This window comes from Monodelphis domestica, chromosome 3 (assembly GCF_027887165.1).
Source record: "Monodelphis domestica isolate mMonDom1 chromosome 3, mMonDom1.pri, whole genome shotgun sequence".
Classification (NCBI taxonomy): Eukaryota; Metazoa; Chordata; class Mammalia; order Didelphimorphia; family Didelphidae; genus Monodelphis; species Monodelphis domestica.
The window spans coordinates 342,008,706-342,022,218 of record NC_077229.1 but is presented as its reverse complement, the minus strand read 5'-3'; the positions used below and the strand labels follow the sequence as shown (position 1 = coordinate 342,022,218).

The 13,513-nt window shown below is 34.8% G+C and overlaps 1 protein-coding gene across 4 annotated transcripts in view; it reads right to left on the bottom strand.

Moving 5' to 3' along the window:
• Positions 1-13,513, bottom strand: part of LRRCC1 (leucine rich repeat and coiled-coil centrosomal protein 1) — a 76,988-nt gene that overhangs the window by 20,065 nt on the left and 43,410 nt on the right. For 2 of the 4 annotated variants that reach the window (XM_056824177.1, XM_056824175.1), the window contains 4 exons: positions 9,897-9,950; positions 9,123-9,308; positions 6,358-6,532; positions 3,748-3,911 (listed from right to left, as the gene is read on the bottom strand). In XM_056824177.1, coding sequence (XP_056680155.1) covers positions 3,748-3,911; positions 6,358-6,532; positions 9,123-9,308; positions 9,897-9,950 — 579 coding nt within the window. The remainder of the gene's footprint in view (positions 1-3,747; positions 3,912-6,357; positions 6,533-9,122; positions 9,309-9,896; positions 9,951-13,513) is intronic. The other 2 variants (XM_056824178.1, XM_056824176.1) reach the window with 1 other exon arrangement.

Here is a 13,513-nt window from a genome sequence, read left to right as displayed (position 1 = left end):
AATGGTCTGATTAGGGTGGAATAGTTTTAAAATTCACAGCAGTAAGAATTAGAAAGAGAAATTCAATCTAAAATCACCTTAGTGTAGAAAGGAAAACTAAAGCAAGTTTTGGACTTTCTGGCAATCAGGTGGAACAAACAGCAGTTGGAATGTTAGAGAGAAGATATTGAGAATGACATTTGGTGGTGGTGGTGGTGGTGGCAAACTGGGAATGGCAGTTGGTCTCCTGATGGACTCACTTCCTGGCCCTGGAACTAGAAGGAGCCTCTCTCCCTAACTCGGGATTGATTGAAGTTCCTCCATTCATGAATTTCCCAACTGTGTGCTCTACCAGGATTCCTGTGATCGTATCATCAGACAAAAGGCCTTAAAGAAAACAGTTTGAACTATAAGGCTGGTCTTTAGGGGTGTGAGTCAAGAGAAAACCCTTCCTCTTTCTGTCTACTGCTGTAAGAATAATTTAGGGTTGTAACCTAATCTAAGTTTGATTTTTGGTCACCAGGGGATATCCCAAATAAAATACCCGAATTAGTTTGGAAATATATGGTGGTTTAATCAATATATAGGGAAGAAATCAAGGAGAAGAGAGAGGGAAAGGTATAGGATTTCTCCTGCCCAACCTGTGTCAGGCAAATTCAAAGTCCTTGAGGATTGAGGACCATGAGGTCCTTGAAGATTAGAGGCTTTCTCTAAGAGGATAGTATTTGGAAGGTAAAGGAGAGAAAAATCAGCCTAAATTCCGAGAGATCTCAGAGAAGAGCCTCACCTGAACTAGATTACTATGCTTCCTCCAGTATGGTATCAAGGAAAACTCATCACTAAATCCGGACAACAGCAGTCGCCACGCCATGATGGCGACATGCTCAGCAAGCTGCTGCCAGTTACCTCTCCACCGACAAAGAGTCCAGAGAGGAGAAGTGACAAGAAATATATAGATGGAACATCAAAGAGTCCAGAGAGAGGAAGTGACAAGAAATATATAGATGGTTTTAACATCACTTTCCTGTATCTCACACGTACCAATGATATTTTACGCTTGACTTAGCACAGCCCAGGGGTCTGTCAGTAGTTTCTGATTCATCATTTGCTATCACATGTCTGTCACAGGCCATCTTCCTAAATACTTAATCCTTAAGTATGGATGTACACATTCCTGATTTTGTTAGACTAAGTAGGGTGGAATAATCTGAAGTTCACACTGCTAAGACTTTGAATTTAAGAAAGCTAGCACAGATAGAGCATAGACAGGAATAAAAGAAAACTTCCACCAGCCTGCAAGGCCTGGCCTCAGCTCAAAAGCTGAGAGAGACTCAAATCCAATCTAGGGAAATCCCAATTCCCTCTTCCCTGATATCTTCCCAATCCAAACCTGCTATTAAATTCATTTTTATTTAAATAACTATAGTCAGATAAGAGGACTATCATTTCAGGCGACATAGAGGGAGCTGAACCTCAAGACAGTCATTCAACTATAAATGGTACTTATTGGACCCCTGTTGGGCAACCTTGGTCTGGGGGGGAGGCTTGTCCCTCAGCAGAGTGCGTGCTTACTTGCTCTGGGGTATCTCCAACATCAATACATAGAGAAGACATCCCCTCAGGCTATCATAAGTGGCCCATTTCTCGGGAACTCCATTTTTCAAAATAGCCTTTTGGCTATTTTGGAGAAATTTGGAGAAAAGGAGAAATTCTCCTTTTACCTCACCGGCAGCCATATTCCCTTTCTTCCTTTAGCTCCTCCATTCCCTGTTACAAAACCTTCCATATGCCCTGTTCTTCAATCCCTCCCATTTTCCCTATAGATATTACATTAGATAATATAAAATAATTAGGACTCTATCTGCTGAGACAAACACAAGAACTATAGGAACACAACTACAAAACACTCTCCACACAATTAAAACTAGATCTAAACAATTGGAAAAGCATCTATTGCTCATGGGTAGGACAAGCTAACATAATAAAAATGACAATCCTACCCAAATTAATTTACTTATTTAGTGCCATATCCATTGAACTTCCAAAAAACTTTTTTACTGAATTAGAAAAAACCATAACAAAGTTCATTTGGAAGAACAAAAGATCAAGGATATCCAGGAAAATAATGAAAAAAAATGCAAAAGAAGGAGGACTTGCAGTCCCAGATCTCAAACTATACTATAAAGAAGTGGTCATCAAAACAAGATGGTACTGGATAAGAGACAGAAGGGAGGATCTGTGGAATAGACTTGGGGTTAGTGACCTCAGCAAGACAGTCTATAATAAGTCCAAAGATCCCAGCTTTTGGGACAAAAATCCAGTATTTGATAAAAACTGCTGGGAAAAATTGGAAGACAGTATGAGAGATATTAGGTTCAGATCAACATCTCACACCCTATTCCAAGATAAACTCAGAATGGGTGAATGACTTGAATAGAAAGAAGGAAACTATTAAGTAAATTAAGTGAACACAGTATGTGTTCATGTACATGTCAGATCTTTGGGAAAAGAAAAATTTTAAGAGCAAGCAAGAGTTAGAAAAAAAATCACAAAATGTAAAATAAATAATTTTGATTACATTAAATTAAAAAGCTTTTGTACAAACAAAACCAATGCAACTAAAATTAGTAGGGAAATAAACTGGGAAAAAAATCTTCATGACAAAAACCTCTGACAAAAGTCTAATTACTCAAATTTATAAAGAGTTAAATCAATTGTACCAAAAATCAAGCCATTCTTCAATTGATAAATGGGTAAGGGACATGAATAGGCAATTTTCAGATAAAGAAATCAAAACTATTAATAAGCACATAAAAATGTGTTCTAAATCTCTTATAATCAGAGAGATGCAAATCAAAACATGACAGTAAAGGAAAGTAATGAATCCTGGAGGGGATGTGGCAAAGTGGGGACATTAATGCATTGCTGGTAGAGTTGTGAATTGATCCAACCATTCTGAGGGGCAATTTGGAACTATGCCTAAAAGCGCTAAAAGACTGTCTGCCCTTTGATCCAGCCATAGCACTGCTGCGTTTATGCCTCAAAGAGATAATAAGGAAATAATAATAAGGATAATAATAATAATAATAAGGAAAACGACTTGTACAAGAATATTCATAGCTGTGCTCTTTGTGGTGGCAAAAAATTGGAAAATGAGGAGATGCCTTTCAATTAGGGACTGGCTGAACAAATTGTGGTAGATGTTGGTGATGGAATACTATTGTGCTCAAAGGAATAATAAACTGGAAGAATTCCATGTGAACTAGAATAACCTCCAGGAATTGATGCAGAGTGAGAGGAGCAGAACCAGGAGAACATTATACACAGAGACTGATACACTGTGGTACAATCAAATGTAATGGACTTCTCCTTAGTGGCAAAGCAGTGATCCTGAATAACTCAGAGGGATCTACAAAAAAGAACACTATCCATATCCAGAGGAAAAACTGTGGGAGTAGAAACACCAAAGAAAAACAACTGCTTGATTACGTGGGTCAAGGGGGATATAATTGGGGATATAGACTCTAAATGATCATCCTAGTGCAAACATCAACAACATGGAAATAGGCTCTGATCAAGGATGCCTGGAAAACCCAGTGGAATTGCATGTCAGCTATGGGAAGGGGTGGGGGTAAGGGAAGAGAGGGAAAGAAATATGATTCTTGTAACCAAGGAATAATGTTCTAAATTAACTAAATAAAATTTTCACCAAAAAAAAAAGAATTTGTGAAATGCAAAATAAATAAATAAATATGATGTCAAACTTACTTCTTTCAATTTTCTAATAGTTTCCGTTTGGTCTTCTATAATTTTGACTTTAATTTTTAATGAATCACTACCACGTTCATTTAACTTCCGTAGAGATTCATTCTCTGTAGTTAAAACTTCAATTTTTGCCTCCAATTTTCCACGATCTTGCGCTAGAGACACTCCTTAATAAAAAAATGCAAAGATTATCAAAATGGAATGCATAATGAATATTCTGAATATTTCAAATAAACTTTATACATTTTAATTATTTTTCCAAAGAAATAGATCTGAATTAAGGAAATTACCATACTTCATTGTGAAGAGAAAATAAAATCCAAAACTTTTTCCTTTAATGACTTAAAATGCTCTTTTTAAAATCTCCAAATGAGTGAGCATATAGTGTTATATACTTCAAATACTAAAGAACTGCTTGACTAAAACATTCAGTACATTTAAAATGACTTTTAAAATAAATTTCCATAGTAAATTCAATTGACAATTGAATGCTATTATACTATACTTTTAATTATTAATCAAACAAATAGCATTTATGGAGCAGCTGGTGGCTCAGTGGATAGAGTTAGAACTACAGACAGGTGATCTTCGGTTCAAATTTGATCAGAGACTTCCTAAGCTGTGTGACCCTGGGCAAGTCACTTAAACCCAGCCTAGCCCTTACTGTTCTTCTGCCTTGAAACCAACACTTAATATCAATTCTATTATGGAAAGTAAGGGTTTAAAAAAAGGCATCATTTATTAAGAACTAAATGTCAGACATTGTACTAAGTGCTAGGATACAATAACAAAAACAAAGAAGTTCCTGTTCTCAGGAGCTTATATTTTACTGTTTAAATACAAAAAAATTTTTGAGAAGGGGATATTAACACCTGGAAGAATCAGGATTGCCCTCAAGTAGCATTTGAGCTGGGCTTTACTTTGTTGTTTTTCTTTTAAAAACAAAGCAAAACAAAACAAAACAAAACTTTGGGCCATATTTGCTTATTTTCTTTAGTCTTTTTTTAGAATGGCTTTAAATAATTTTTTTCAGTAAACATGTATTTATTTTCTTTCCATTCCCCACAATTAAAAAATAACTGAGCCCCTAAATCCTATAATAAATATGCAAAGTTAGGCAAAATAAATTCCTATACTGGTCACATTTTTAAAACTGATGACTTATTCTATATTGTAAGCTTTCTCAAATGATTCCTTTTATTATTTCTCTGCCACAACAGTATACCTTTACATTCATATGCATAATTGTTTATTTCCCAAGTGATGGGTACTCCCTTGGTTTCCTTGGTCTAAAGTTTTTTTAAAACTTAAAAGAGTTGCAATAATTATTTTATACATATTTTTCTCCCTTTTTCTCTTCCTTCGATCTCTTTGAGTTATAGTCCTAGTGGTGGTACTGAGCTGAGCCTTGAGGAAGCTAGTGGTTCTGAGATTAAGATATCAATACAATGTATAAAATATTAAAAGTCTTAGCTGACAATATCATAATTAGCATTGCCATAGTTATTGGCATGGCTTAGTGGATAGAAAAATGGCCTTTTAATCAGGAAGAAAAACATTGAGGCCAACCACATCTTTATTCAAATCTGAGGTCTCAATGGACCTTCCCTTGAAATTTCCACATTCAGTTTATTTTTCTGTTATCTTCCTCCATTAAAACATAAACCCCTTTAGGGCAATGACTACTTGTATTCCCAGGGTTTAGATTAGTGCCTGGCACATAAGCATTTAATAAATGTTTGTTGACTCTTTTGTTATTTTTGTTCAATCATCTCAGTTGTGTCTGACTCCTCATGACCCAATCTGGAGTTTTCTTGGCAAAGATATTGGAGTGATTTGCCATAGCCTTCTCAATTCCTTTTACAGATGAGGAAACAGAAGCAAATAGATTTAAGTTACTTTCCCAGAGTCACAAAGCTAGTAAATAAGCTTCTAAAGCTGGATGTGAACTCATGAAGCTGAGTCTTCCTGATTCCAAGTCCAGTTCTCAATCTACTCTGCCAAATGGCTACTCATTTCATTTTACATATTAAATAATTCAAATACAGTATCTATACTTTTTGTCTTGAAGGATATCAGATGTTCAAAGTTGACCATAGGCCAAAATTGTGAAGTAGAACGTAATAAGCTCTCAAAGGCAGTAAGACTGCCTTACTTTCATGGCTTGAATCTTTTGTACCTAGCAGAGTAGTTTTAATAAATACTTATTGACTGAATGACTGAAATAAAGATGTAACAAAAATGATGAACTGAAAGAGCAAGGAGACATCAAAAACTTGGGTGGATGAAATTACATTACATTCTATAAATACATCATGAGACATATTGTGTTCTACTAATAATATATATTCAAAAGAACTGAAACAATGGCAAAGGTAGATAGATGGATAGGTGATTGTTAACCTGGAAATTTTTTAATTCCAATAAATTGATCAAGATTCCTACTTTTAGATCATGTGATACATAATAAAAGTTAATTTATGTGAATAAAACCAAAATTTGAGCAACATTAAAAAAATTTACTTTTTTGTTGGCAACAAAATGAATTTTACCCCTTGATTTAGAACTAAAAAACAGTCTTGTTGTTTTGCCTTTTAGAAACTTATTTTTTACCCTGTTGTGCCAGCTCCTGTCCCCATATTTTTCTTTCTGCTCTTAAACCATCAATTATTGATTCCTGGGCTGTTAGTTGAGAAGTAAGCTGTGATTTTTCCTGCTTAAGAAGTTCTATTTGAACACTCTTTTGCTTGTCCTCCTCAATCATGGTTTCAAGGGTACAGATTCGATTCTAGGTACATAAAATATATTTTAATTAATTTTTTTCAATTAATAGACATTCACTGTCCATCTTCCCTTTTCCTCCCCTCCTTCCCAGAAAAGAAAAAACACAAATCCTTATAACAATATCCATCATTAAGAAAAATAAATGTCCACATTGGTAATGTCCAAAATGTATGCCTCATCCTGCATCCTAAGTTCTTCTCTTCTGTCGTACAGAAATGGGTAGCACTGTTTGTCATAATCATTGTTGGTACTGTGAAATCATAGTTGGTCATTGTATTACATAAATATCTTAAGTCTTTCAAGGTTCTTTTATGCTTACAATGTTGTTAAAGTTGTGTATATTGTTCTCCTGGTTCTTCTTACTTCACACTGCACTGGATGATACAGGTCTTACCAAGTTTCTCTTGAATCCATCATTTCTTAAGATGCAATAGTATTTCAATATATTCATATAAAATAAAATTTTATTTGTGGTGGCCCAAAACTGGAAAACGAGGGGATGCCCATCAATTGGGGAATGGCTGAACAAACTGTGGTATATGTTGGTGATGGAATACTATTGTGCTCAAAGGAATAATAAAGTGGAGAAGTTCCATGGAGACTGGAACAACCTCCAGGAAGTGATGCAGAGCGAGAGGAGCAGAACCAGGAGAACATTGTACACAGAGACTAATACACTGTGGTATAATCGAACGTAATGGACTTCTCCATTAGGGGCGGTGTAATGTCCCTGAACAACTTTCAGGGATCCAGGAGAAAAAAAAAACACCATTCATAAGCAAAGGATAAACTATGGGAGTGGAAACACCGAGAAAAAGCAACTGCCTGAATACAGAGGTTGAGGGGACATGACAGAGGATAGACTTTAAATGAACACTCTAATGCAAATACTATCAACAAAGCAATGGGTTCAAATCAAGAAAACATCTAATGCCCAGTGGACTTACGCGTCGGCTATGGGGGGTGGGGGGGAGGAAAAGAAAATGATCTATGTCTTTAACGAATAATGCTTGGAAATGATCAAATAAAATATATTTAAAAAAAAATAAAATAAAATTTTAATCATTCTCCAAATAATGGGCATCCCTTAGTTTCCAGTTCTTTGCCACCACAAAAAGAGATGCTATAAATTTTTGGTATCAATCCATCAAAGGGTATGCAGAATTTGGTAATTTTTAGGGATGTTTAAAACTGCTTTCCAGAATAGCTGAACCAATTCTACCAGCAGAATATTTTTTTCCCCACAGCCCCTCCAATATTTATCATTTTACTTTTTTGTTGACTTTGCTAATATGGTAAGTATGTGGTAAAACCTAGGAGTTGTTTAAATTTGCATTTCTCTATGGTGATTTGAAAATGTTTGTTCCTAGGGTCACTAATAGCATGGATTTCTTCTGGGAAGCACCTGAGAATATAATTTCTCCTTTTATCAGTGAAATATGCTGCAATGATTTCCATACCCTGCTTCACCCCATGTAATTATCCTATAATACAAAATATAAATAATTTTTTAGAGTAATTTTAGGATAAGAAACATGCTACCTCTGAATCCAGAAAGTGAACTGTTTGGAGAAGGTGCCATGAAGATGCCTGCACAGACTACATGCTGCACCGGAAGATTCAGTGAATTTTGGGATGTGGTGATTTGAACTGTGTGGAGTTGAATGCATTTGTTTTGTATATATACTCTTATGCCGAAGGGGACTGCCCCCTAATTGGTTTTTGTCGATGTGCCTAGCAATCATTGGTTTTGTTCTCTTTCCCTTTTATTTCCAAATAATTTTAATTTAAAACTTGGTTATGTTTATAAGATCCATTGGAGAGAGCAGTCTTCAAATAGATCTCAGGGGGAAATGTGTAATTGGAAATCTTGCGTCTTTGAACTACATTTCCCAGGAGCCCATTGACTTCCTGTCATTAGGTGCTGATGTAGACAGGGGGATAAATTTGCTGGGATTCCTGATCTCTCACTCTTTGCTTCCTATTGGAGACTGGTGGAGTAGGCTGTTTGAATAGGTAGATTAGCCATGGGCACATGGTTTTATTTTGTTACTTCTAGTGATTATTAATAAATCTTATAAAATATAATATTTGAAATTATTGTAGATTAATTTTAATTTTTACACGCCCCCCCCCATTAACTGTCTCCCATCTACTCTTAGCTGCACTGATTTTGTTTGAACATAAAATACTCAAAACACAAAGGAAAGTTTTTCACAACTTTAAAAGTTCAATTTTTTTAAACTAAACATAGTCTTTGAAGGTTGTCATAAATGTTGGCTAAATGCTACTTCTTTAGGGCACCTTTTACTTCAGCACCCTGAAAGGCGAAATTCATCAATAAAAATGAGGAAATAATTTTTCACCAACCAGATATATGTCTGTTCCAAAGGTTATTTTGGGGGAAAAAAAAACTAAAATTTGTCATTTTGAAATATAGGCAAAGTCATTAAAGAAAACTTTTAAATATAAAGTATTAAATTGAGGGGAGGGAACATGAGGATTTCTGAAAAATCATATCAAAACTAAATTAAAAATAAATTATTAAGTCTCTCTAAACCTGTAGGAAAATAAAAAGAAAATGTCAGTCTTGCCTTTAAATTTGATGTTGTTTCCAATTTTGATTTGGAAACTTCTGCAATTTTTGCTTTCTGTTCTTTTACCATCAAGGTCAGATCTTGAATTAAAGTAGATGATTCGCTTTCTTTTTGTAGAGCCCGAGCCAGAGCATGTTTTTTCTTTGCTAATTCAGCTGCAATATTTTCAAAGCCATCTTTAACCTATAATTCAAAATGAAAGCAAAGATGTATTAGAAATAAGGATTTACCAAATAATTATAAAATGACTATGTGTGATATGATTGCTACATTAATACAAACAATAAGTCAATGTTTATTGTTGGTAAATTATTGTTACTGCAATAGCGACTAAGTGGTCTGTATAAAAGATATAATGATGAACTAAACTATGCTACAGTAAAAATAGCCAAGAACTACTGGTACCAGAAAGCAATTGAGGAATTAGTCTATCTTAAAAGTATAAAAACAAAACCACAGCATTCAGAAATATGTGAAAACAAGGAAGGTAGGATCAGAGGCAGTGTGCTAGCAGAAATGCCAAAGGATTTGGAATTATGAGAGATTTGGGTTCAAATCCAATTTTATACATTTCTAAAAGTAAACCACAATCAAGTCACTGAACCTTAATTTCTTGCAAAATGGGTATAAATAATTCCTCTTAAGAGTATTCAGAGAAATGCTGAGAATATAGAATTGTGTGGCTCATGAGATCATATATATAATGTGCTTTACAAATCCCAAGAGTGATATAAATGTTATTATTGATATTATTGATAGTCTAATTCTCACCAGGATGGCTGAAGTGATAAGGACAGAGCTGTACAAGAAGACAAAGTAGTTGTCCTAGAATCAATTGGAAAAGGTGTTAGCATGACACAAAAGACCTTTTGAAAAACACTGAAACTTTTTAGAATAAAAGAATCCTTAAGGATTTCATCGTACATATATATGCATATATACCAGCAGTTGCTATGAATTCAAAGGTTCTTGCTTCTCTCTATATCATTAGTTGGCCCTCCTTCACTGTTTCCAACTATAGTGGTTACATACATCTAAGAATGCAAAAATGAACATCTGAGTGTATTTATGCCTGTATGCAAAGTCTTTTGGATAACAAAATTTGAGTCTCTGTAGTTACGAAAAATCAGAATTTTGTCTTAAATAGGCCTGTCATTTGGTTTCATATATTTTGCAGGATAGTCATAATTTGGAACATTCTTCATATACCCTAAGGGGCATTAGATAATTGTCAAGTCTGAAAACAATTTGTTCTTTAAATTTTTACAGAATAATAGAATTTATAGTTGGAAGGGATCCCAACAATCACTTTGCCCAATACCAATCTAAAAATGCCTCCCCATACTCAAAATCTCAGCTTATTTATTCCACTTTTGGACTAATTCTTAGGAGGTTGAATTTTCTTCCCACCCCCTCACCCCCACATCAAGATTAAATTAATTCTTTGCAATTTCCACCACTGCTGCTGGTTCTATTCTTCAAGTCAAACAGAACAAATCTAATCCTTCATCTACAAAAGGGCACTTCAAATCCTTGAAGTCAGCTATCATTCCCTCCCTGAGACTTCTCTTCGCCAAGCTAAATATCCCAGATTGCTTCACAGAGATCTCTAAAGACATGGATTCTACACCTGTCATCCCTGATTGTTTTCATGTAGACAATCTAATACATAATATCCCTTCTAAATTGTCATATCCAGGAGAGAATATAAGGCTATAATTATATTTCTATCATTGGTTCTCATTATTTTTATTTTCTAATTTCTTCATTAAAACCAGTTTGGTATTAATTTAATTTGATTCAATATTTGGTTCCATTTTCTCTATTTTTATAGCATCTTGATCAAAATAGTAAATTTAATTTATAGTATTTTCAAATATTTTGATTACATAACAGCTCATATTTTGCATTATACTTCCAGTTTACAAAGTGGTTTCCTCAAACTAACCTTGTGAGTCAGGCATGTTAATTATTTTCTCCATTTAGAGATGAAATTGAGAGAGGTTGTGAGCTTGTGAAAGGTCACTTATTAAGTAGTAGAATCTGCATCTTCTCTACTAAGGAAAGGTGCATTTGCATTATAATCAGTAAGAATTTGGTACAAAGAACAAGATTCACAATTTTCAGGCAATCAGTAAGTTTATGTCCCGTAAGAATTCTGCTCAGGACAAAAATAATCTTTTTATTTTCTATAATGCAGTGTTTGCTGCCAGAACTGAGAAAATACAAAGGTTGTTTTTTTCCCATCCCATTTTACCTTTTCCACCCCTGCCACATACAGAAACCATTCAACAATCAGGCAACAAGATCTAAGAGCACTGTTTCTATTCTAAGGAATTAATGAATTTATTTGTATTTGAGTCATGAGTCACAACTCATGTAAGGTTTTTATCTCTCCCCAATATATTGTGTGTGCGTGTATATTTATTTTTTCTGCACAAAAAGTTTAATAAAGGTACAACAAAAAAACAAATTTTAATGTCTTTTGCCATTTCAATTACTATCTCTCCTCATCAATGTAGTTATTTCCTCTAATGATAAAAGCTACAACCAATGTTTGGCCATACTCTCCGGTAAAATCCTCCATAGTCTCCCCAGTATGCTAGTGATTTTTCTCTATATTTGTTGGCATTTTGTGAATACTGGAAAAGCATAATGGTGTCCATCAATTAACTCTTGTCCTTCATACATGACTAGATTCTTCTCTTTTTATTCTCATATATTTCTCTAATAAAATTTTATCCAGTTATCCACCAGAAAACCTGGAAGTATGAGAGCACTTTGCTCTGCCTGAGACCAAAACTTCTAGGCCTGATCCAATTCATTTTCAAACTCCTCCCTGGAGCTTAGTGGTCTAATAAGTGGTACATTATCCATTATATCTAATATGCTTCAAATTCCTACAGAGTTGTCTCTATCTGTTGGAGGGTTGGAAGGCAGGGACTTTGTATTTGCTTTGTATTTGCAAAATGCCTAACACAGAGTTGGCCTTTTCATTCATTCACTTATGATATGAAATTCAATTCACTACATGACTCAGTCTATTCATATTTACTATGTACTTCTCCATTGCCCTGCAGGCAGCCCCAAGCTTGGATGAGGCAGCTATACACCCTCACTAGAAGAATATTGATGCTAAAAAGATGGCCCATTTTTTTCCCACAGGAAGAAACTCTGTGTCATTAAAAATACTGCATTATTTCTCAAAGGCAATATTCAGTCCTGTCTCTTTTTTCTGTTCATTTTTGTACTAGTTCACTTTCTTCCACTGTATACAATGATGATCTGTGAAAACTTGGCTATTTCTCAGCAATACAATGATCTGGGACAATCCAAGGCTTTTGATGGGAAATGCTCTCCATCTCCAGAGAAAGAACTGTTGGAGTCAACTTTCACATTCAGTGTATTTAGGGTTTTATTTGGGAGTTTTGGTTTTGTATCAGTTTACTCTTACAACAGTGACCAATATGGAAGTGTGTTTTGCATAACAATAAAAATAAAAATTTAAATATAATGAATTTTGACAGTGCTTTCTCATTTTTCATCTATTTAGTTTTAATTCCAAGTGCATCCTTCATCACTTGAAGTGATCTGGTTTGACTATTGTCTTTCTCCAAGCATTTTGTAAATTTGTTTTTTCACCTACTAGTTCTTACTGTCTTAGAATCTTCAACTGCCCTCTTCAGAAGAATTTTACAAATGTGTCTATATTCAAAACTAGTGTTGTCTTTGGATCCACTGTCATTTTCTTTAGCAATGAGGTCAAGTTTTTTCTGCCAAGAGTGGTTTCTAAATTCTTTTGATTTCCTCATTATTTGTATTATTTTAGATTGATTAAACTTCCTTAAGAAATGGTTATAATCTGTCATTGTCATTACTGATATAGGACCAAGGGCTACTTTTTTACTTTTCTTTGTGATATGGGCAAAAAATTCATCATCAAATGGAGAACCTATTGTTGCCGAGTCTCTTCATACTTAACTGTGTGGCCATTCAAAGTTGTCATAGTCTGTTGCTAGGATCACACTGCCATATTCTGTGCTCTTTTTTGTTCCAGTCCCTTCCTGAACTCAAGCCCACTCCTTGGCTATTTTATCTGGCCCAACCATGTAGACACAGCTGGGCCCCCTTGCTGCCACTTGTACAATGTACTATGCCAGTTCGAAATCTAGGACCTGATGAAGCAGCAGCAATGCAACCAGAGACTTTGGTTAGTTAGGCAGGTAATATCTTCTTTCTCTCTTTTTTTTCCTCTTTACTAATCAGTACTTATAAATGTAGCATAAAGTGTCCAAGATTAATTATTATTTATTATACTTCTCTATATTGATTAATTCTCAAATCTACTTCTCCAATCCTACCCCCTCTGCTGACCTCCAGTCTTGCAT